This window comes from Patagioenas fasciata, chromosome 27, assembly GCF_037038585.1.
Source record: "Patagioenas fasciata isolate bPatFas1 chromosome 27, bPatFas1.hap1, whole genome shotgun sequence".
Classification (NCBI taxonomy): Eukaryota; Metazoa; Chordata; class Aves; order Columbiformes; family Columbidae; genus Patagioenas; species Patagioenas fasciata.
In genome coordinates this window covers 1,384,553-1,407,638 of record NC_092546.1, presented here as the reverse complement: position 1 = coordinate 1,407,638, position 23,086 = coordinate 1,384,553, and the positions used below count along the sequence as shown (strand labels likewise).

The window sequence follows — 23,086 nt, the reverse complement described above, 5'->3', positions numbered from 1 at the left end:
CTCCCTCTCCTGCTACTGATCTTGTCGTTGCTGTTCTTCTCCGGCGGGTTTTGCTTTCTGTCCTAAGAGAGAAAGACTGAGCTGAGTTCTGTCTGCTCTGCAGTTGGCCCCGTCCTTTCTTCTTCTTCCTTGTTTGGCACTAATCTGTTGTGCTTGCGTAAATTGCTATCTGTCTGCTCTCTGGGCCTGGCTGGCTGTGAAAAGAGGTGAAACGGGGGTCCGAGCGGGTGGAAAGATGAATTCCTGCTCTGACTGGCAGAGCACCATCTAATTTCCAGCTTCCAGTCTGGGTTCAGTCTTCTGTGTGTCATATCAAGTGCTGCCAGAAGATGCCAGGATGAGAGTGAAGCCACGTGGAGGCTGCCAGAACAACCCTAGACTAAGATCCCTGTTGTTTCTCCAGGCACCACGATTTGACCCCTGGAGCGGGCGCTGAACGCCAAGAGACTCAGAGCACTGGGTTGGCAAAGTCGGTTCAAGAGCCGAAGAGTCCATTTTCTGAAGGCTTCATGGCACCAAGAAAGCCGGAAGATGAAGGAAATACGCAGAGGACCCACAGGAACGGAAGCCCACGGGACTGGGCAGCGCCTCGCCCTCAGCGCTGCCCCACGAAGAGAGGGCACTCTGCCACTGAGGAGGGGGAGAAGCTGGACGGGAGCCACCCAGACTGTCCGCCTGCCAAGCGCAGGTGCGCCGGCCCTGTGCAAACGCAGAAGCGCGCTCCCCGTCAGCTGCGGCGTGGCCGTGGGATCCTGCGCCGCTCTTCCCACAGGGACAGAAACAGCTCTGCTTATGGCAGAAGATCCATTTGGGAAAGGCTGTACGGCTCGAGCGGCCGCCGAGCAGACGGGCACCCTGGGTCGCGACGGGAGCAGCAGCCTGGGAAAGACTCCCTTGAAAAACAACGTGTGCTCCCCCCAGTGCCCGTTCGCCCAGAGGCTGCAATCGAAAAACCACCGTGCAGAAAGAGAAAACTCTCCTGTGCAGAGGAGGGTGAAAGTGCGCCCGAGAGAAAGCGGCGAAGGACAGAAATGAGCCCTCTGGTGATCCAGCCTTGAAAGGGAAATGCCAGAAAGGGAAGAAGATCATGAAATCCAAAGAGAGCACTGGAGAGGAGGACTGCAAAGGAGGCTGCGTTTGCAGCCTCACCTGGCAATGTTGCCAGCCTCTCTGCCAGGTGTTCCAGTGCACGGCTTATGGACAGAAGCGTTCAGTACTCGTGACTGAAATTACCATCGAAACTGGCAAGAGACCGTCAGAAGCCACAGACAAACATTCTCAAGAGGATGCTGACCACAATAAAATTGCCATCATAGCCAAACCCGGTCCTAAGTGGCGCATCTGATTTCCCTAGAGAGTTTGACGACTCAGGAAAGAATGGAGGAGCTTGATTTGGGTTTTGTTTGGTTGTTTACTTATTTAAGTTTTTTAAATTTCAGACTTCATCGATGCAAGCAGCCTTGTGAGCTAGAAGGGCAGAAGCTTTCTACAGCTGCTGAGCATATTAAGTTAGCATGTAGAGTTCTCAGTGCAAATGTGCCGAAGCACAGAGCATCTCCAGAGCTGCTCGATTAGAGACTCAGGTGCTTGCGTTCTCCTGGCAAACATGGACAGTAGTGCTGGGGAAAAAAGACAACAGTGATGAGTCTTGAGGATGATATTGGAGCGTCCTACAGGTTCAAGCAGCTTCTGGCCCTCTCCTGACTGCTGCAGTCTGTTGTTCTTTTTGTTGTTTTCCCCCTTTTCTTAAACACACCATCACAGAGGTGGCACCGCTGATTGGCTCAGCCTTGGCCAGGTCTGTCTTGGAGCCGGCTGCGCTGGGCTCTATGGGACACAGCAAAAGTGTCTCAGGGAAGTTGCCGCTGTCACCCTTTTATTCCTTTTTGCACCGAGGACAGCCAATGGCATTTGAGGGGGTGGGGAGAAGGTCTATGATTGATATGTAACCAACCAATAAACTTTGAGGCTGCAGGGGAGGGGGCAAGGGTTGAAAGGCTGGGCACTGTGAAGGGCAGGCCATGCTGGCTCCACCAATCATACCTGGAAGGAGAGTGGCACATGGATGATTGACAGGCTTTCTCACCAATCTTTTGATGGGAGGAGCAAGGGTTCAGTCCCAGGCAGCCGCCCAGAGGAAAGGCCAAGCAGCCCCAGCCCCAGGCCCAGGGCCTCTGTCCCCCCTCCCTCACCTCCCCCTCGGCCACCCCCATGTTCTAGAGCCCCCGTCTGCACGGCAGCCACCCGCTCACACAGTCAGTATCCCGGGCCGTGCCACCAGACGGCAGCCACGTGCCACCCGGCTTCTGTACCAATGAGTTTCAGGAGAAGACTGCTCATTGACAGGAATTCAACACGTTAGAGCGGAAATCTCAGCAGAGTACTGCCAGCAGCTGCCCTGGCGCTCCAGCACGCTCCAACTGCAAATACTTCATTGCCAGCTGCATCACTTGTCTTTCTTGGGTTTTATTTCTCTATTTGCCTTTTCATTACAATTTGTAATTATTATCATTATTTCACTTCAATTATTCAACGCTTTTGATCTCAACCCACAAGTTTTCCCAGTTTTATTCTGATTCTCGTGGGGTCATGGGCACCAAACCCAGCTTGGGTGGGAACCACCGGTTTCCCATTGTGTTCAGGGCCCAAAGCGCCATCTGTAGCATCTGCCCGTCCTTTTGAGTGCCCAGAGCCTCCTTCTTAGAGCCCAAACCCTCACTTTTAGGGTCCTGGCATGTCTTCCATCACTCACGGCCTTTGCTTAGAGCTCACAGCTTCATTTTTAAGTGGACCTCGTTGCCTGGCAACAACCCCCCAGAAGTCAGTGTGGGAGTCAGGACAGCCAATGGCATTTGAGGAGGTGGGGAGAAGGTCCGTGATTGATATGTAACCAACCAATAAACTTTGAGGCTGTAGGGGTGGTGGCAAGGGTTGAAAGGCTGGGCACTGTGAAGGGCAGGCCATGCTGGCTCCACCAATCATACCTCGAAGGAGAGTATGGATGGATGATTGACAGGCTTTCTGACCAATCTTTTGATGGGAGAAGCAAGGGTTCAGTCCCAGGCAGCTGCCTAGAGGAAAGGCCAAGCAGCCCCGGCCCCAGGCCCAGGGCTTCTGTCCCCCCTCCCTCGCCTCCCCCTCGGCCACCCCCATGTTCTAGAGCCCCCGTCTCCAGGTCTCCACTGCATGTGGAACACCCTGGGACCAAAGCAGCAGCCGCACGGTGCTCTCTGCACTCCCCCTGTGTGGGGGAGTGGGAGCCGTGCTGGGCCGGGGGGACTCTCCATGGGCACCCCCTGCGCCAACCCCCATCGCCAACAGCCCCCGGCTCTGCCCAGGCACATGGGCATCCCCATGGGGTGAGCTGCTGAGCAAGGAACGGGGCTGCAAAGGGTGAGGAGACTCACTTCTGGGAGAGGAAACGGGAGAGATGGCCCCAGGGATGGGGGAAATTCTCTGGAAATGGGATTTTCTGGGCACGCATCAGCCAGGCCAGGGCAGGGGTGGTGGGTGCTGGGAGTGCCCGGGGTTGGGGATGGCGAAGGGGCCGAAGGTGCCGGGGTGTCCGAGCAGCCAGGGGTGCCGTACCTGCTGGTGGGGCCTGGGGGCCCGGGGGTGCCCAGGCTGCGGGGAAGGGCTGCTCCTGCCCGGGCAGTGGGCACAGGGGGGCTGAGCCTGCAAGAGAGGCAGGAGCCATGGCCGGCGCTCACCTCCGCTCTTGCCCCCAGGAGCGTCCCGGGCTGAAGGGGTCGGGGTGGGTCCCTACCTGGGGCGCAGAAGCTCTGGGGGACCACAAACGGCTGCAGGAGCTGCAGAACCGGGGGGGCCGGGGGCCGCGCACTGGGAGCCGCAGTGGTGGCTGCGCCACGGTCCTTCCGGCCGTTGGTATATAAGGACTCTTTGGGGCAGCAGGGAATGTTGGGGCTCCCCGTGTTCTGCCCCAGCCCAAGAGCCTCCCCAGCTCCTCCTGGCCAGGGAAAGGGTTCAGGGGGGCTGGGCTTCCCCCGGCCTCCATGGGCGACTCCCGGGGACTGGGGTGCAAGTGCCTTTGGCTGGAAGCCTTGGGCCGTTCCCAGAGCTGGGACATCCTTGGCATGGGGGGACTTGGTGGGACGAGTCCCACGCCTGCAGTGCTGGGCAGGAGGGGTGGGCAGGGCAGGCGAGGTGGAGCTGTCACAGGGGATGGAAGGGAGAGCTTGGATGCTGCAGCCCTTCCAGTCAGACGTGAGGGGGCTCAGAGCCTCTGGGGGACAGCTTCCTCCCGCAAGGAGCTGAAAGAACATTTTTTAAATAAGTACCAAGGCCTCATATTTGTTCTGAAACTGTTTGTTTTATTTTCAGGGAATACTGTTTAATTTAATTGTCTTAGCTGTCGGGCATCAGAACAGGCTGCCCAGGGCAGTGGTGGAGTCGTATTATTCAGGATCATTCCGTGATCGTTTCTGTGTGCAGTTTGATTTCCCAGCCGGGCTGGGTGTGCAGGATCTTTGCTTCCCACACGAGGGCTCTGTCCGCATTGGCAAAGGTCACACGTCGGGTTTTCCAGCAGAGCCCATCCCGACCCAGCCCGGCCCAGGGAGATCATGGCCAAACTGAGCCCCAGGCCCTGGGGACCCCAGTGTGACGTCAGAGCCGCCACTGTGATGTCAGAGTAGGCAGCGTGGCCTTCTCGCCTGGGGACGGAGCCCCAGCTGCCATTTGGCTGCGGCCCTGGGCAGGCAGCTCCTGCTGCGCGTGCTGTTGGGCTGCTCGAGCTGTTGGTGCCTGGACAGGCCAAGTGCTGCGCTGAGCGGGGAGCCCCCCTTTGCCAGCCATGGCCAGGAGAAAGGCACCCCAGAGAAGACGCCGAGAGGCCTCCAAAGGCTCCTTGGAGGCCAAGGCCGACCAGGAGCCGGCAGGGGAGGCAGCGGGGCCGAGCCGCTGCCACACGAGTGGGTAAGAATTGGCTGCTCCTGCCCGGGGCAGCGGGTTGGGGCAGGAGCTGGGACGCGGTCGGACACGACCCGTGGGGTGGGGAGCAGCGTGGGGAAGATGACAGAGGCTTCTGGAGAGAGAAACGGAGCTGGGGAAGGGGCTGCCTCTGTCCCCGCAGCTGGGACGTCCCCTGCGAGGCTTCCCGAGGCCGAGCTCTGGCCAGGGCCTCTGCTCACACAGCGTGGGGCTGGTGGGCAAGCGGCATCTCCCTTTGTCCTCCCGCAGGAGCGCCGGCACGAGGTTGGAGCTGGTGACGCGACTGTGGAAGTCAAGTCCCGGCTCGGCCACTCAGGGATTTGCAACGTGGCGCAATGAGGCCACAAAAATTGCATGTAAGCTCAGCCACTGCTGCTCACTGTGAAGTGCTTGGGGGTGAACTCCTGGAGAGGAGACCTCAAGAGACAGGCCTGACTTTTCCCTCTTTTTTTTGCCCAGGGATGGTCTTCAGCCTCACTTGCCGTGGGGCAGGAGCCCTGGTCTCTCTGTGGACACGTCTGCTGAGTGTGTCCGTCTTTGCCGTGTACGTAGTGCAGGTTTCTGCTGCGGACGGGGGAAAGGGGATGTCCAGGGCCAGTGCAAGCAAAGGGGAGAACAGGGCGCGTTCCCCAGCCCAGACATGAGGCAGAAATTGTTGCCCCTGAGGGTGGTGAGAGCCTGGCCCAGGTACCCAGAGAGGTGGTAGTTGTCTCATCCCTGGAGACAACCCAGGCCAGGCTGGACGGGGCCCTGAGCAACCCGGTCAGGGTGAGGATGTCCCTGCTCATGGCAGGAGGTTGCACTCAATGTGCTTTCCAACCCAAACTATTCTTTGATTCTATGTGAGAACAGTCCTGGTTTCTCAGCCAAAGAGAGAGCAAGGTCCACACCACAAGGCTGCTGACAAGTGTCTTCATTTGCTCTTTATGGGTTATTTTCCTTCTCTTTCAGAAGGTGCTCCTGCGGCTCTTCCTCTGGGGAAGAGCTGCCGGCAGTGTTGAGCAGTGTGGACAGAGATCATTTTCCTCCAGCTTTTCAGCCTAAGAATGCAAATCCAGCTGTGAAGGGGTTGGCTCGAGACTTGGTTCCCTGACAGCCCCTGGACTCCCTCTTTTTCAGGCACAAGATGGTCCCAAAAAAGAAGTGGTTTGTGATGGACAGGCAGAGGATGCACTTCTTGAGGGACACGAGGTTCTTCCGAGTCATCCTCCTGTTGTTCATGGTGGCTCTTGGCATTCACTCTGCGACCTCGATGCCAGGGTGGACTGCACGGGCAAAGGGATGGATGGAGGTGGGTGACTCCTGCAAGGCAGCAGTGCTGACAGCAGCTGGAGAAATCAGGGGCTCTTCTGCTTCCGTGCAGGGCAACCCGAAGAAAGAGCAGCTTGTGCTGTGTCTCCTGGGGAAGACTCCCCCGGGGAACCCCAGCAGCTCTGGTGGTGGAGACTCTAACGGGGAACTGTTCCCTTTCAGGAGCAGATATGTGGGTCTGCGATCGAGCGGAAGATCCGGAGGTAAGAGATGTTTTCTGAGCTGGAACTGGGTTTGTGCAGAAGCCTCAGCCCACACCTCATGCTACCTGCACCCATTCTCCAAAAGCCAGGGCTCCCGTCCTTCCCTCTGGCCTTTGCATTGCTCGGCCTGGTGAGGAGGGAAGCGCTGGCAAAGCCGGGCGAGCACACGTGTCTGTGCTCCGTGCTGAGCTCCGACGCTCCCCAGAGGGGATGGACATCTCTCTGACGAGATCTGCTTTCCTGGTCCTTCAGCGATTACCAGGCTTTGCTGGCGGTACAAACTCTAAAGATGCGGCGTCTGCTGCAGGAGGTGGCTCAGCTGAGGGTGCAGGTCATCGGTGCGAGGAAGGTGAGCGTGCATTTGGGGAAGGAGGTTTGGCTGGGCAGAACCCCCGAGAAAGCCTCCTTGGGGTTGTTGGTGGGCTTGGACTGCTGACCGTGCTGTTCCTCAACCAGGCAGCGTCCGAGGCGGCTTCGCAAGTCTCTGTGGAGATGTCTGACTGGGCCCTGCAGAGCGCTGGTACGGACACAAGCAGCCCAGCCGCGCTCCCGGCGCTGCTCTCCAAACTGGTGATGAGGACAGGACTGGAAAACGAGGGGCTGGCAGCGGCCTCACGGGTCGCGTCTGAGCACCGAGTCCTCCGCCTGCAGTCATCTGCCCCCGCTTCCTTCCAGGTGCCACCATCGACACGCAGAGAACTTCCCAGACCTACGGCTGCCAAGGGAATTGGCTCTGCAGCGTTATACAGCTGTTTCGTGCTGCCAACTCTCCTGAGGCTGTTCTGCAGGTATGGCAGCAGAAATCCTCAGTGCTGGTTTCCTTCCTTCCTGCCTGGGAAGTTGGGGGCTGAGCTCAGGGGCATTTCCCAGCTGCGGTAGGCCCCACAGACACCCCGGTGCCTGCGCTGCAAGCTCCAGGAGCAGTTGTGTTGGCCCCAGCGCTCTCTCACGCTTCATTTCTCTGCGGTTCTGGTTGCAGCCGGATGTTTCCCCAGGGAACTGCTGGCCTTTCCAAGGCCGTCAGGGCCAGGTGGTCATCCGGTTGCCAGCTCGAGTCCACCTGAGCGCCGTCACTGTGCAGCACATCTCCAAGGAAGCCTCTCCCTCTGGGACCGTCATCAGCGCCCCCAGAGACGTCGCCGTCTTTGTAAGTGTCTGCTGGGCGCTTCTGCCCTGGGGCAAAGCCATGACAGCGACTTTGTGCATCCTCGGAGGTTTGTGTCCCGCTCTCTCCTGAGCCCGGCCGTGCCCTGGTGTGATACCTCAAGGGCTCGAGAGGTTTCCTCCCTCTCCAGACTTAGTCTGGTCAGGGCAACTCAGGGTTCTTCACCAAAACTGCAGGCGGAGACTGAGCTCCAGCCCAATCAGTACCAGACGGGCGCTGGGGTCCCAGGAGAGGCTGGGAACACGACGGGGCTGATCCAGCGCGTACGTCCCCGCGGTGCTGGGATGAGTCTGAGCTGCTCTCCTTGTGCTTTGCCCCTGAGGGACTGGATGCGGACAGAGAAGAGGAAACGCTGCTGGGGACGTTCATGTACAACGTGGCGAAAGAGCCCATCCAGACGTTCCCTCTGAAGGTACGGTCCGCACGCGGGGGAAAGGTGCCAGGGAGCAAAGCAGGTTTGCCCGCAAGTCCGCAGCAGGAAGAGCGTGAACGCTTTCTCGCTGGGCACAGGGGCCCGCAGCACTTTTGGGAGCTGGTTCCTGCGCAGGAGCCGGGCTGGCAGGGGCAGATCCATTGACTGCACTCTGGCTCTTAACGCCTCCCTTTCCTTTTCCCTCTTTTCTTCACAGGCACTTCCCAGAGCCTTTTCATATGTCAAATTTCTTATCAAGAGCAACTGGGGAAACCCGAAGTATACCTGCATTTATCGACTGCAGGTTCACGGGAAGACGGCAAAACCAGAAAGCCTGAGCTGAAACCAGAGCAGAAGCAAAGTCAAAAAATAAAAAATGATGTGTTGGTTCAGATCGGTGTAGAAGATTTGCAAACCCGATTCCTCACCCCCTGAATGTTGGGGAGAGACCGAAAATAGCACTTATGGGCAACTGTTGCCGTTTCTTGAGCTCTCCCAGGAGCTGCGTCACCGGGAGCCTGAGTGAAGTGCTGCCTGCCCTGGGCCCGATCCTGCGCCCTGGTGGAATAACGGAATCAGAGAATGTCCTGGCTGCCAGGGACAATGGTGGCTCTTGTTCAACTTGCTGTTGACCATAAACCCCACATCTCCTCACGAACCCGCGCTGGCTGGGACCAATGACTGCGTTGTCGTTCAGATGTTTTTCATCTGAATGAGTTACCCAGAGTTACCCCCGTGCCTGTGTCTTTCTGGCAAGGGGTCTGTCCTGAGAAGGGGATCCAGCCTCTGCCGCTCTCTGGAAGACAAACCCTGTGTCCATGGCTCCGGGGGACACAAAGGGTGACTTGTGCAAGACCACGCTTATCTAAACCACTTAGGTATGTGCTTGTGGATGGGCTATCAAGCCTTAGAGTGTAAACGCCCATATAAATGTTCAACAGCAGCTCCATCACTCAGTTCCTCCTCCTGGTGTGCACAGACACGTGGGAGCTGCAGCTCTTGCACTTCTGGCTCTTCCTGGGCATCTATCTGGCTGCCCTCCTGGGCAATGGCCTCATCATCTTGTGATTAGTGCCTTTTTGTTCTTTGGCTGTTTTGTGTGGTGTCCTATGTGCAGATCTTGAGGGCCATGCTGAGGATCCCCTCTGAGCAGGGACGGCACAAAGCCTTTTCCACGTGCCTCCCTCACTTGGCCGTGGCCTCCCTGGTTTTGATCACTGCCATGTTTGCCAATCTGAAGCCCCCCTCGTTCTCCGTCCCATCCCTGCACCTGGGGATGACAGTTCTCTACTCATTGGGGCCTCCAGCATTGAACCCCCTCATCTACAGCATGAGGAACCGGGAGCTCAAGGATGCAGTGACTTCCTGACTGAGTGGCTGTGTAAATGAGGAGCTGGGCTCTATGTGTGTTGAAACAAATGACAAGGTCTTGCAGCAGGTATTTTGTCCTGAGAACCTTTCACCAAGGCCTGTTGGGAGATGCAGGGACAGTTCCTGTGTGCATGGCTGGAGGGAATGGAGTCCAGCACGGCAGAACTTTCAGGGAGCACCAGTTCTTGTTCTTCCAGAGCTGTTCTCATTCCACTCCACACTCTCCTTCTCATCCCCTGTGTTGGTGCAAGGCCTGAGTGCTCTGGCAGCTTGGTCCCCGTCCTTTGCCTTAAAACTGTGCTGTGATTTTCTCCTTTTATTTTTTTTCTCATGTACAGCGCCTCAACGAGAACCTGAGGAAGCTCACAGCCAAGTTTGAGAAGGCCACTTCCGACAAACTCAAGTGTCAGCAAGAAGCCGAAGCGACAGCGTGTACCATTGCTCTTGCGAATCGACTGGTGAGTGTCAGCAGATGCAGCTCTGGTGGCATGAATGGGAGGTACCAGGTGCTGCTGAGATGCGAACCACGTGCGCACAGCACGTTACATCCTCTCATTTTTTTGGAATATGTTTCCTGCACTGCAGCAAGTTTCAGTAATGAAAATGATTTTGCATTGGCTGTTTTCATACATCAGGGTAGGCACTGCTCGTATTGCTATACCCTCTTCACAGGTCTCATCTCCTTTTTGTTACTTAAAAGCTTGATCAAGTACTGATGAGCCAAAACTATATTACTCAAAAATCGTATCATTAAAAAAAAAAAAAGACAGGAATATGCCAGTAGCTTTGCAGGTTTAGAAATTATGAAAAGTTAATAGTGAAAAGCTCTAAAAAAGCAGCGCATGTCTCCATTATCAGTCCATCGCTATGCATTGCAGTCTATTGTATCTTCAAAATACGCAGCCTCCTAGTCCTCTGCAGGGGCAATGCCCTTGTCACTACTTCACAGATAAGACACTGAGAGATGATGGCTTCTGTTCACACTAGCTGGAGCCCCAGCTCACATCCAGTGCCTTAATTGCCCTTAATGCTTTGCATTTTGGCTTCTGCACTGGCTGTCAGCTCCGAGCGAGCCAGTTCTTCCTCTGAGCAATGGAACAGGGCTGCAGGAGACTGACTGGTGCTTGAGCTCTGCCCTGCCAGGCGGTGGTGTTGGAGCTGGTTCTAGCAGCTGATTCTGCTGACTCAAGCTCCCCCTCTTGCACACAAAGGCACCATTATCATAGAATCACAGAATCATTTGGTTGGAAGAGCCCCTCAAGATCATCAAGTCGAACAGTTAACCCACCCTGGCACTGCCCCATGTCACTGAGAGTGTCATCTCCATCTATTCAACCCCTCCAGGGATAGTGACTCCAGCACTGCCCTGGGCAGCCTGTTCCAATGCCCCACAGCCCTTTGGGGAAGAAATTGTTCCCCAGATCCAACCTCAGCCTCCCCTGGCGCAACTTGAGGCCGTTTCCTCTCATCCCATCGCTTGTTCCTGGGGAGCAGAGCCCGAACCCCAGGCTCCAAGCTCCTTTCAGGCAGTTCAGAGATCAGAAGGTCTCCCCTCAGCTCCTGTTCTCCAGCTGAACCCCCAGGTCCCTCAGCCGCTCCCATCACACTTGTGCTCCAGCCCCTCACCAGCTCTTCATGTGCAGAGCTCCTCCCGTGCCCTGTTTTGGGTGAGGGATATGTGCACAGCTGCCGAGCCTGTCCTGTGACCTGGCAAAACTCACTGAAACGTGTGGCCCCTGCTTTGTGACCTGCAGCCTGGGCCTGCAGCAGCCCTGAAAGGCAAGCGGCCGTGCTGCTCTTCCTCCCAGCGGCAGGGGAGATGCTGTGTTTGAACCGCTCTCTTTCCCAAGAGACTCGGCCTGTATCTCCAGGAGACCATCCTGCCTGCTCTGCCCATCTTCAGGGATGCAGGTTGGTCTCTGTGTTGTTGAAGCTGCTACTGCTGGTGGAGCTGGTGGCAGCTGCATCCCAGTACAAAGGTATGTCTAGAAGTGATGCAGGATTCTCTGATTGGCTGTAATCTGTATATAAAGTAAAATATCTGTTTGCATCTATCCCAATGTAGCATGCAGTGATAAATATAGAAGTCAAATGGTTAAGCTTTTTGCTTTGGACATGCAGAGTTGTGCTCTGTTCCACATTTCGTACTCTCAGACCTTCTTAAGTGACCTTCAGCAAATTGCTTTAGCCTGGATTTTCAGAACTGTTTAGATTTCGGGTGAGTTTTCACAGACACATGAAAAAGGGCAGGAAAGTGTTCCCCAAAAGTGCGGAGTTCACCTGCTGCGTGCTTGGGTACTGGGAAACTTCGGAAAAAAGACCCTTCATCTTGAATATCTGTGTGCCTGCGTTGGAAGAGCCGCGTGCAGCCCGGCTGCGGCACAGGCGGCTGCTTTGCTGACAAATGCGTTTGGGACTCTGAGATGCTCAGATATCCGGGGTCAAAGACAAACAGCAGAAAAGTCCCTTCCTGTGCCGATTTAGATCTGTTTTATGCAACCGCTGAAGGAGTTTTATGCTTTCATGTTCTTCAGGTTAAATCTCGCTGAATGCTTCTGAAGCATTTAATTAAAACAGGAAAGTAGCTTTTTCTTTTGAAAGAGCCATTGATGTTTCCGGGGAGATTTTGAAGGATGAGTATTGCCCTGTGTCTTTCTGCAGACTAACAAAATCACATTGAACGTGTGACATGGAGGTAGATTGTGGCTCACATAGAAGAACCACAAAATAGAAGAAAATATTTCATTAAAAAGAAACATAGAAATGATGGTTGCAATTCTTTTCATATAAATATGTGTGTGTGTGCTTTACACTGAATACGGCTTAATTTCACCTTGATTAGTACCACTGTAGTGACAGATTGTCACCTGTGATGTATCTTCCTACATGTTTTTTTTTAAGTTTGATAATTTCCTTTAAAAGCAACTATTTCAATTCTGAAATCAAGATAAGACATAGGAATCAAGTTTTAGAAAATCTTTCTTTGGTTGCAACTGCATTTTTAGCAATGATCTCTGCACTAGTCTGTGGTCTGACAGCACGGAGTTTGTGTCATGGGCGGTATAACCTCAGTGAAGCAATAGGAATATATTGGCTCTGAAACGTGTTCTTTCCCTTGCTCATGACCTGGGGACGCTCACAGGTTTCTTTCATCTTGAAATGCTTTGGGTGCATTTGGATGCCTTCCAAATAATGAGCGTGCTAGCTGTGATAAAGAAAGGTTTCTAACTGCAGGAAGGAAATGAACTCGTTTTCAGCCAGAGCAGCACAGCCACTGCAGACAAGGACACACAGGGCTCCACAGCTCTGCTTGTGTGGAAAGATGTGGAAGATGTTCCCCGGGGTGCTGCAGCACTGCTCTGTCCCCTGTGAGTGTATCTCCTCCCAGTGCTGCTGGGTGACCCAGCTCCATCTGCCCTTGCCTTCCTTTCCTTCTGTGTGTGTGTGTATTGGTGGGGGAAACATCACTAGGAAGACGATCAGCTGCGAGTCCAGGCTCTGAAGAAAGCCGTGAGAGAAAGAGAGGAGAAAACACAAAAGGAGATGGAGCTTTTGAGGGCTAAGAAGAAACTCGAAGCCCTGAAAAAGGAACACCAGAAGCTCAGCAGCCAAGTGCAGAAGCACTCCATCTTCAAAAACTACCTGGAGGATGTGGTGAAGATCTCCCCACAGGTGAGTTTGGACATGAGAGACAGATCATGGCCTCAGGGAGGGCTGTATGTGGATGTTAAACCTGGAGGAGATAAGGCAAGTCCAGGGAAATCATGACACTTGGTCAAACCCAGAGACCTCAGGTGGGATGGGAGGAGGTTCCCTGCAAGCCAGGTGAGCCAAGGGGACCAGAGTGAGGGGAGGAAAAGCAGAAAAGGAGACAAAAGCTTGAGAAAACCAAAGAAAAAGTGTTAGAAGGGGGAACAGCACAGAGCTGAGGGGCATGGGGACCCCTTTGTGTCACTGTTTCACGTGACATGGATGGTTTGGGAGAAGGGCCAAGCTGCCCGAGAATGGGAGCCCAGGCAGCTGTCGGGAAAGCTGAGCCCTTCTCAAGGGTGTGCGGGCGTCCCTCCCTGCACCGCTCGCACTCCTGCGGCCCGGCTGCCCCACTCCCATGGCTGGGTGACTGGGCCCTGGCAGCTGCACTTGTGCTTTGTTTCCTATCAGAGCACTGGGGGGTGGTACGACATCTCCCCTTGCTGCTGGCAGTGGCAGCTCTGGGACCGGCACAATGGGGCCATCAAACAGGGAATGTGGCGACGCTCACAAACCAACTGGGGCAGCAGGCTCGCCAAGAGGGGAAATCTTTCAGCTGGGGGAGGTGTTGTCCCTGGTCAGGACAGGGTGCCAAACAGCATGAGACTTGCAGTCATGAGGGGAGGGCAGGGGCATTACTAAACCCAGGATCCTTGTGCTGCAGTTTGAGGACATCCAGGACGTCATTTCCCGCTACAAGCTGCTGGTGAGGACGCGCAAGGACCTGCAACAGTCCCAAGAGAAGGACAGGGAAATGATGGAGCAAGCCAAGGTGCTCCTGGATCAGTACGAGGCAGAGAAAGCAGCTGAGATCCTGCAGTGCCGAAATGAGCTGGAGCAGCTCCAACGACGTTTTGCGCAGGCTCAAAGTGATGTCCGCTTCTGGGTGAGGAACTGCGGGATGGGCAGGGGAAGATCTCCAAGGCCTGGCTGGGTGAAGCCACAGGGTCATGGCAAGGCACAGTGGCAGACTTTGTAATTGGAGGAGATGCCTCATTTCATCCCTGCAGCAGGGGGCTGCAGAATGACAAATGACAGACCAGGTCTGGAGCAGGTTATGTCAGGGCTTAAAACAAGTCCAACAGTGACCCAACTGGTGGTCATCTGGGCTGTACCAAGGCACATGAATGTGTAGAAACGCGCGCAGCTCTGCTGGCCTCTGTTCCCTTTGCATCACTCTGAGGGGGCCTTGCCAAATTCCCTTCCTGGATACTCCAGGCTGCAGGAGTTGAGTCCCACCAGGCAAAGCTGGAAAGCGCGTGGTCTGGGCGGGTGGTGGTGGGATGCGCTGCCCCCAGGGTGTCAGCTATCGGGGTATCTGGAGGACCCACTGGCATGAGGGGTGCAGGAGCTGGCAGAGAGATGGGGCTGCTCAAGGAGCAGCTGTGGTAGTTCCTGGATCTGCTTCCACCACACCAAGCTGAACCAGCTCCAGCATAGCCCTGGGTGAGGACAGGTTCTTCCTAGCAAAACAAAGGAGTGCGGAAGCCAGGCTCTCCAGCACTGAAGCAGCATCTTTGCTGGGACATATCACCATGCTGTGTGTCTCTCCTTCTCCTCTGCTCCTCAGACTGCTCGCTGGGCCGACATCCAGAACAGGAATGCCAAGAATGCCCTGATGCTGACGACGATGAAGATGGCCGTCCACAACCTCTTCCAGTGCGTGAACACGCAGCTGAAAGCCAAAGTGCATGTGCCGGAGGATGACAGCCTCAGACAGCTGGACATGGTAGAGCCAAGCCAGACCCCTCCCTGCCCAGAAAGAGGAGCAGTAATGACCCTCAGCTGCCCAAAGGGAGGGGAAAGCCCAGAGAAATCAAGGTGCCCAACAGACACTTCCCTTTCCCCCTGGGCTGTCTCTTGGGCATGGGGAATGGGCGGAGGACACCAGGCAAACCTGTCTCGTCCCAGGAGGCAGAGCAGGGGGTGGATGCCTGTTGGGAGCTGGGCAGGCTGGGGCAGGGGGTGCAGATCCACCCATGGCTATAGTCTGGCTTCATTCACCCCTCTGAGTCACCTGTAAAAGCCCATTGTGGTGGTGCAGATCCAGCAGGGCAATTGCCTTCATCCTCCTGCTCACTTTGGTTGGTGAAATTTGCACTCCAAAAGGGCCAATGGGCTCCTCTCTGCCTCCTGTTCCCAGCCCTGCTGTGACCTCTACCATCTCTCTTCCCTACCTTAGATTCAGCAGTCTATCCCGGACCTCAGAGGCATCGTTACGGAGGTGAAACGGAAGGGCATGGAGAGCCACCGGCGAGCAGCTAAGCGCGAGCATTAAGGGCAAGAGGAGGACAGAGAGCCCTATGGATGTTGTGTTACGTCAGTGAAGTTTCAGAACCTTTCTAGCTGTTTTGTCCTGCCCAGTTGTTGAGTCCCGTTCATACTATTAAAATAACCAAAGATTTTGAAGTGTCCCTCCGTTTCCTGGGAGGGTTGGAAGCATCAGAGCATCTTCACCCCAGAGGCCGTGGGGTGCCTTTTCTGGCAGGTGGGATTCTGGTTGCAGGAGACGGTGTCCCAGCAAAGCAGGCAAAATAGGGAGAGCAGGCCGGGACAGGAGTGGAGCTTCAAATAAGGATTAGTACTGGTGTTCACATTGGGACCTTCCAGCCAGACTAAGCTCTGAGATGTTGAAGAGGGACGTCACAGCAGGGGGGCCGGTGCTTTGGAAGAGCTTCAGAGATTTTCCACCACCCCACCCAGCACATCTACAGATGTGGGTTTTGCTGCACAGCCATGTGCTGCGTACTAAAACTCACCTTCCCCCTCAAGATGTTGGGAAGGTGTGGAGAATGGATAGAGGTGAAGGATGAAGCAGCCAGGGCGGTTGCACCGAGCATTTGGCTGTTCATGGCGAGGGCTGACATGACGAATGCAAAACAAGAGGCCTAAAAATGGCTCTGGAGTCCCACTGTGGAGTTCAGGCTGGGCTCAGAGTCTGTTAGGGAGGACATTTGAATGCACCAAAGACCCAATGACATAAGCTTACAGATTTGTGCATCAAAGAGACCATTGATCACATACTTGCTCCCTTCTCTCCAGTGGTTTTTCCTGTCCTGAGCCCAGAGCAGTGGATTCGGCTAATGCATCCTCCAGGAAAGTCTGAGAACAGAAGGCTGCTATCAGTGAACAAATATATCAAGATTTCAGGGCTTCGAGCATTAAAGGAGATTAACCTGGGGAGGCAGTTTCTTGCCTTTCCAAAGATTTCTCAGCCTGGCCCAAAAGAGAAACATTAGGTCAAGAGCCAGAAATGGAAGGGCTGGATGTCTCGCTGCTCTGTACTCTTGCAATACCAGAGAACTCCAAAGGATCTTGTTTCTGTTCCACTTCAACCACCCTGCTGTGACACAGCCTGAGACATCTCTCTGCAAAGGTCAGAGGTGCAGAAATCATCCAGGAGCCAAGCTTCCAACAGACATTTGTAGTGGCAGAGCCCCCCCCTGCCCCGGGGGGATGGGGTTGTCCCCAGCCTGGCTGAGAGGTGAAGCCAGAGGCAAAAGAAACTGAAGGAGCACCATTAGAAGGTAATAATGAGTGAGCAATCGCTGAACACATGCGTGCAGAGCGCTGGCCAGTACATGCAGCCTATCATGTTATTGTATAGCACGAGTTACAACCAACCAGGTTGTTGTAAGGCGCGTGGACAGGGCAGCCTTGCTATAAAGCCAGCCCGGTCCGACAATAAAGCGAACTCTGTGAACATCCCATTGGTGTGTCAGGTTCCGTGTCTTGCATGGAAAAAGCAACATTTCTGCTTTGCTGTAACGTGGGGGAGCCCCTCGCTGCCCCCCTAATTGGCTTGTGGGAGTCAGCAGCGTGGAAGGGAGTTAAAGCCTTGGAGCAAATGTCCTGCTTGCACTGAGAGCCCGCGGCCACCAGCCAAAATGCCCTGGGTCTGTCCCCGCGGGGCAGCCACCCCCTGGCTCAGCACTGCCTTGTCCTCTGAGTCCCTGCAGCAGGACGAGCAGCTCAAGTGCCTCCAGGCCAGCATCATGCAGCTCCAAAAGGACTATGAGAAGTTCAGCTCGGCCCTTGCAAACCTCCAGCAGGATGGCCAGCAGGAGCAGAAGGACATCAAGGTGGGTGGCTGTAACCCGCAGTGCCGGCCCTGTTCCTGCTGGCTGTCCCAGCTCGTGCCGCTGTGGTACCCTGGCGTGGGAGCCGTGTGGGCAGCGCCCCTGGGGATGCTGAGCAAGTGGCTGTGCCTTGTGCTCCTGCCAGCTGCAGCTTCCCAGCGATGGAGGGGGCACAATGAGGGGGCACGTGTGGGAGGAGCCCTCCCGAAGCAATCTTGGGGGGTGGGTGCAGAGGCTTTTTGTGGCAGGGGACGGTGTGCAGGTGGGGCTGTGCCCCCCAGGAGCTCCCCAGCCCTTTTCTCCCCTCTCCAGGCAGCTGCTGCCTGGTTTCCATTGCCTGTCCTGCGACTGGCCCCTCCACACGCTGGCGCCTGGACCGTGAGTAACTGCCCCCGACCCCTCCCTGGCGTCGAGTGACACATGGGGTGCCACCTGCCGGGCACTGAGCACCCCGTGTCCTGTCCCACAGGGAGCGGACGGGCGAGTGCAGGTACCCCACTGTTCCGCGGAGCTGCGGGGGCCCACACACCCTCACGCCCCCGCGCTTCCAGCCCCAACCGCCCAGCACCCCACGGCCGTCCCCATCCGGCGCCCGCAGCCCCAACAAGGTAGGGATGACGGAGGTGGGGAGGGGGATGCTGAGCCTGCAGGGGGATCCATCCGTGCCTCAGTTTCTCCAGGGAGAGCTGGCTGGGGGAGGGTTGCTGGGGGATGCGGAGCGGGGCCCCGTGTTTGGGTCACACGCTCTCCCCTTCCCAGAAGGACGCGATGCAGCTGTCGGGCCAGGACGGCACTGATGGGAACCGGCAGGACGAGCAGCTCTCCATGATGGGGGGCTCTCAGCCGCCCCCAACGCCAAGGGCCACCCCAGACACCACGACCTCGAGGAGCCGGCCAGGTATGGCCCTGTCAGGGCACCGGGGGGCAGAGGACACCCTGCTGTCTGTGGGGACAGGTCTGTGCCCGCAGCTGGGCAGGGCGGGACGGGGGTCTGGGGTCTGGGCTGGGATGTGGGGGCAGCACGGGCTGCTGGGGCAGCCGCTCCTCGTGGTGGAGCTGGAGGGAGCTGGGGGGACATGGCGGGTGGTGCTGGCAGTGTGGGACAACAGCCTGCGTGCTTCAGGGTGGGGGAAGGACCCTGTTTGTGGGTGTCTGTGGCTGACCCTGCCCCTCGCCCCCAGGCACCCCCTCCTCGCTGCTCTTGGCCGTGCTGCTGCACCAACCAGTCCCGTCTCCCAGGCGCTTCACCCTGGCACCGAGTCTGCTGCCGCCCATCCAGCCCCCCCGCAGTGAATCACTCCCTGACAGCCGGGCAGGACAGGGGTCCCGGCCCCGGTCCCACCGCCCCGGGCGCTGAGCAGGCAGCGGCTGCAATAAATGGCGATGGGCAACCAAGCGCCGGTGCGGTCTGAGTGGGGGTCCCTGGGGCAGGATGGCAGAAAGCCCCACTGTGTTTGCTTTTCAGGAGAAAAATAAGCGCTAAAAAGGCACTTTGGGGGTGCCCAGGTGGATCCGGTGGTACCCAGGGCCCCCCCAGAGGGAGCACTGGCAGCAAACCGGTGGGCACCAGGGCAGAGCCAGCAAAGGCCCATCCTGCACCCCGGGTGGGGCTGAGGTGTCCATGGGCTTCAGAAACACCCCCTGGGACTAACTGGGGGGACGGGGTGAGGGGGTAACCAGGGGGCTGTGCAAGAAGCCGGGCTGACTGTCGGCAGCTGGAGGAGGGGAGCGCTTTGCTCTGGGTCGGGGGAGCCAGAACTGGGGGGACGCAGCAGCTCCGCGCCCCGCCCCGGGGGGCCCACAGCCCCATGTCGCAGCACTTTGCAGCCACAGGAAAGCGCCCGGCACTTCCGGTTGATGGGCGCTCTGGTCACGCCCACAGCCCTCGGCTGACAGACGGGGCCCTCGTTTAGTGAAACGCCTGGGAGCGGGGAAGCTTCTGGAGCACTGACCGTATACGGGCCCAGCTCGGATTCCCTTGGGCTTGACAAGGAGGCTGTGGGACCTTCCGGCGGTTTCGGTGCGGGGCTGCGGGCGGAGCGTTGTCCTCAGACTGCGGACCCTGCGGGAGCTCCCCGGGCAGAGCCCCCCCCGCCCCGCCGGCCGGTGGTTGTGTCTGCTGGGGACCCTGCGGAGCCGCCAGCTTTCGTGAGTGGGGATGTGCCTTTGGAATTGTCATTCAAAGGGTAGATGAGCACAGCTCGGCTTCAGCCGGGACGCCTCTGTGCCTTTAGTTTTTGTTTTTCCCTCACCTTCCCTTTCGCGCGGAGCGGCCCGGCCCGGCCCGGGACGGGGGGGTGTGGGTGTGTGTGCTGAGGGAACACCTCGTACCCAGCAGCCTGCTCCGTGCCGCTGCTCCTTGTCCCTGCATTTATATACGATACACAAATGTAAAGCAAACGGGGGGGGTGCGTGGGAGCAGGAGCGGCTGGGGGCTCCCGGGCCGGGCCTGACGCCTGCAGCGCCTCACGCTTTCCCGCTCCCGTCGCGCCGCCATCTTCGGCGCGGGCAGTGAAGCCGCCGCACTGAGGCCGTGCCCCGTGCCGCCGGGGAGGAGGGGAGCTGGTCGCTCTGGGAGCCGCTCTTGGGAAGCGGGCGGCGCACCCCGCCGAGGAGGGGGAGTTAACGTCCTTCGAGTCCTCCTCCTCGGGTACCGGCGCCGTTCGGGCGGTGGCTGATGAGGTGTCTGTGGCGGGGCGGGGAGAGCGCGGCCGCTGTGCCCTCACTAGAGATGGCGGCGGGGCGGTCTCTGGCGCGGACAGGACGGCGGCCGCGGGGAGCGGCGCTCCAGCCCTATCTGTGATAATAAGAATTAAAAGTGTATGGGGAAGGAATATATTAGTGGAAGATTCCCCAGCTTATTTGTTAGAGACAAACGTTTTACAGGCTCTGGGTGTGGAAGCACAGTTACTGCCTGGGGGGGTGATAAGGAGAAAATTTGAGAGCTATTCTATTACCTGGAAGTTTGTGTTGGTTTTGGCCAGGGTGGAGTTAATGTTCTTTGTGGTACCTAGTATGGGACTATGTTTTTTGATTCGTGCTAAAACCAGTGTTGATAATACAGAGATGTTTTTGGTACTGTTGAGCAATGCTTGCACAGGGTGGCCTGTTCTGCCTCCCACACTGCTCCACCAGCAAGTGGGCTGGGGGGAAGCGACAGCCAGTGGCACACTTATCTAAGCTCTTAGAGCCAGTGTCTTGAGTGTGTGCAAACTGCAGCAGTCACCGCTCTTCTGGTGAAAGAAAGCAGGAAATTAAACCCTGCTGCTTTCCTGTGGAGAGATGACAATGGGCTGCACCTCCTCATAGATGGGACTTCAGGGATAATTCAGGGGAAAAGACACAATGGGTGTGCCATCGTTGAAGGTGTGAGTGGTGAAATAAGAAACGGGCAGGTTACCTAATAACTGGTCAGCTCAAACATGCCAGCTATACGCTGTCAATCAGGCACTGCAAATGTTAGATGGAAAAGAAGGTACCATCTGTAACGGTTCTAGATATGCATTTGGAGTAGTGCACACCTTTGGGAAAATCTGGGAAGAATGGGGTCTAATGAATAGCAAAGGGAAAGAATTGGTTTGTGAAGAACCAGTTGGACAAGTGTTACATAATCTGATGTCACCAATAGAAGTGGCTGTAGTGCATGATGTCCATTGGGACATCAGAGGGGAAACTCCTTTTGTGTCAGGGGAGATTGGTTATCAGATGAAATGGCCTGAGAAGCAGCCTTAAAACCTGAAGTGATAACTGTAAGTTATCTCACGCTTGAGGTCCTGGCCTCACAGGAAATTCCAGTTTTTGATGAAAAATAAGAAGAAGTCCTCCAAGAATTAGGAGCCAGGGAACAGAGTGGGAAATGGGTACTCCCAGATGGTAGAGAAATGTTAAATAAGCAAATCATGAGGGAGGTATTAGCGATTCTACATCAGGAGAGTTATTGGGGAACACAAGCAATGTGTGACGTAATACGGGAATTTATACTATAGCCAAGCAAATTTGTGAAAGATGGGTGGTTTGTAAAAGAAGAAATAAAAAGGCACTTAAAAAGCAGCCTGCAGGAGGGCAGGGTCCAAGTTTACAACTCTCTCAAAATATTCAAGGTGATTTGCCTGTAGCTGGTCGAATTAAATACATACTAGTGTTGGTTGATCACCTTGCCAGCTGGGGAGAAGCTTTCCTCCTGAGCACTGCCGCAGCAGCAGTGGTAGCAAAAGTTTAATAACAGGTGGACCTCCACAGTTTGAAACTAAGGATTTATTTCTCAAAAACTGTATACTCGGGTTGTCTTGCCTATCTTCTCTCAGGCACAAGGCCGTCTGGCACAAACTCTGCCTTTAGAGTTTTCAGCTCACAAGTTTCAGCCTGAAAACTGGGTCCTGGTCAAATCCTGGAAAGAAACGGAAGCTTCAGCCAGATTGGGAAGGAGCATTTCAAGTTCTGCTGCTCACCGAGACAGTGGTACGACCAGCTGAGAAAGGGTGGACTCATTAGACACGGATTAAAGAGCCAATCGAACCTCCAAAGGACAATGACGAGTGGCAAGTATTGACAACTGATGACCCCCTTCGACTAAAGATACAGAGATGAAAATGAAATGAAACCTTTGGGGATTGTTAATCCTGTGTATGTAGAATTTACAAATGGGTTACTTAACAAACGTCACTGAAACTGAAGGTTCCCTAACAATTTGGGTAGATGATTGCCACATCCTTAACTGTGGGGATGTACAGAGCTAAAGAGAATGGAGTTATGAAAAGAAACGTGTCCAAGGGGACTGAGTCTAAGGATGATTTAAAGAAGTGCACAGTTTTTGTTACTGTCTCTCATTGCCCCTCCTGGTACAGTGTTATTTGGAGCACAGAGTTTAGGGGATGGACAGTGAGCAATGAACGGTTATAGAGTTGCAAAGAAAAATGACCCTATCTAAAGGACAGTCTCTCCCAGGATGTGAGTCTCTGCAGTGCAACCCTTTGCTAATTGCAAGACAGAGAGCAGATGATTCAGTAAGTGGGGTTTATGGATCACAAATAGACATTAGTAGAAAAGATGCCCTGGGAAGGTTCAAAATATATGGAGGTACAAATGCCTGGGTAGAATGGATCAAATATATGGTGCAAAGCCTAAACGAGCAATTGCTATGCCTGTGCAGCAGGAAGGCCTGTGGCCCAAGTGGTACCCTTCCCTCTGGGGTGGAGCGAAGATTGACAGGGGATGGAGTGCGTCTTAGCCTTATGCCAAGACTCTACGGCATGGAGAAGTAAGTCGTGTCATACTCTCTCCCTCCTGTTTCCAGCTTTGCAGGGAAAAATATCAAAATCCCCCTGGCATTTTCAGGAATAATTGAAAATCATACTGCCTGTCTCTCACGACGCGGCAGGAATGATACCAAGTTCCTAGGAACATGAGTAGGTGTGCAGAGACACGGGAAGTTGGTCCTCATATGTCCTCAAATGCTTCTTGAGTGGATCTTTGGTGGTACTGTGGGAAGATGACACTTCATTCCATTTTATCACCCACTGGGAAGGTACCTGTGACGTCGTACAATTGGAAATTCCTTTTACCCTGGCATTTGAACACTGTGATCCATCAGGGCAACAGAAAAAGGAGTTTAGGGCTTTCCTCTGATGACAGGGTTTATTTCAATTAGATTGGGGTCCCCAGAGGAGTCCCCAAGGAACACAAAGCAAGAAGTCAAGGTAGCTGCGGGTTCTGAGTCCTTTTTGTTTTGGTAGGTAACTACAAACAAGAATGTAGATGGGATAAATAACATTTATTTATAAGTTATACTAGACAAGCAGTTAAATGAATCACCAAACAATTAGATGCTACTAGTAGAATGGCATGG

At 55.4% G+C, this 23,086-nt stretch overlaps 1 protein-coding gene across 5 annotated transcripts; it reads left to right on the top strand.

Annotated features, from left to right (window-relative positions):
- The first annotated feature begins 9,750 nt into the window (after nucleotides 1–9,750).
- Nucleotides 9,751–22,440, top strand: LOC139825679 (coiled-coil domain-containing protein 42-like). 5 transcript variants are annotated; one of them, XM_071799523.1, is made up of 5 exons: nucleotides 9,751–9,870; nucleotides 11,042–13,084; nucleotides 13,827–14,048; nucleotides 14,733–14,983; nucleotides 15,345–15,836. In XM_071799523.1, exons 2-5 carry the CDS (start codon nucleotides 12,956–12,958, stop codon nucleotides 15,388–15,390), a joined length of 648 nt encoding a protein of 215 aa, XP_071655624.1. In that variant the 5' UTR covers nucleotides 9,751–9,870; nucleotides 11,042–12,955; the 3' UTR covers nucleotides 15,391–15,836. The 5 variants fall into 5 exon arrangements, with proteins under 5 accessions (XP_071655624.1, XP_071655625.1, XP_071655626.1 ...); XM_071799524.1 differs by having other exon boundaries at nucleotides 14,733–14,891; nucleotides 15,345–15,796; XM_071799525.1 differs by lacking the exons at nucleotides 14,733–14,983; nucleotides 15,345–15,836 and adding an exon at nucleotides 21,546–22,440.
- Nucleotides 22,441–23,086: the final 646 nt, after the last annotated feature.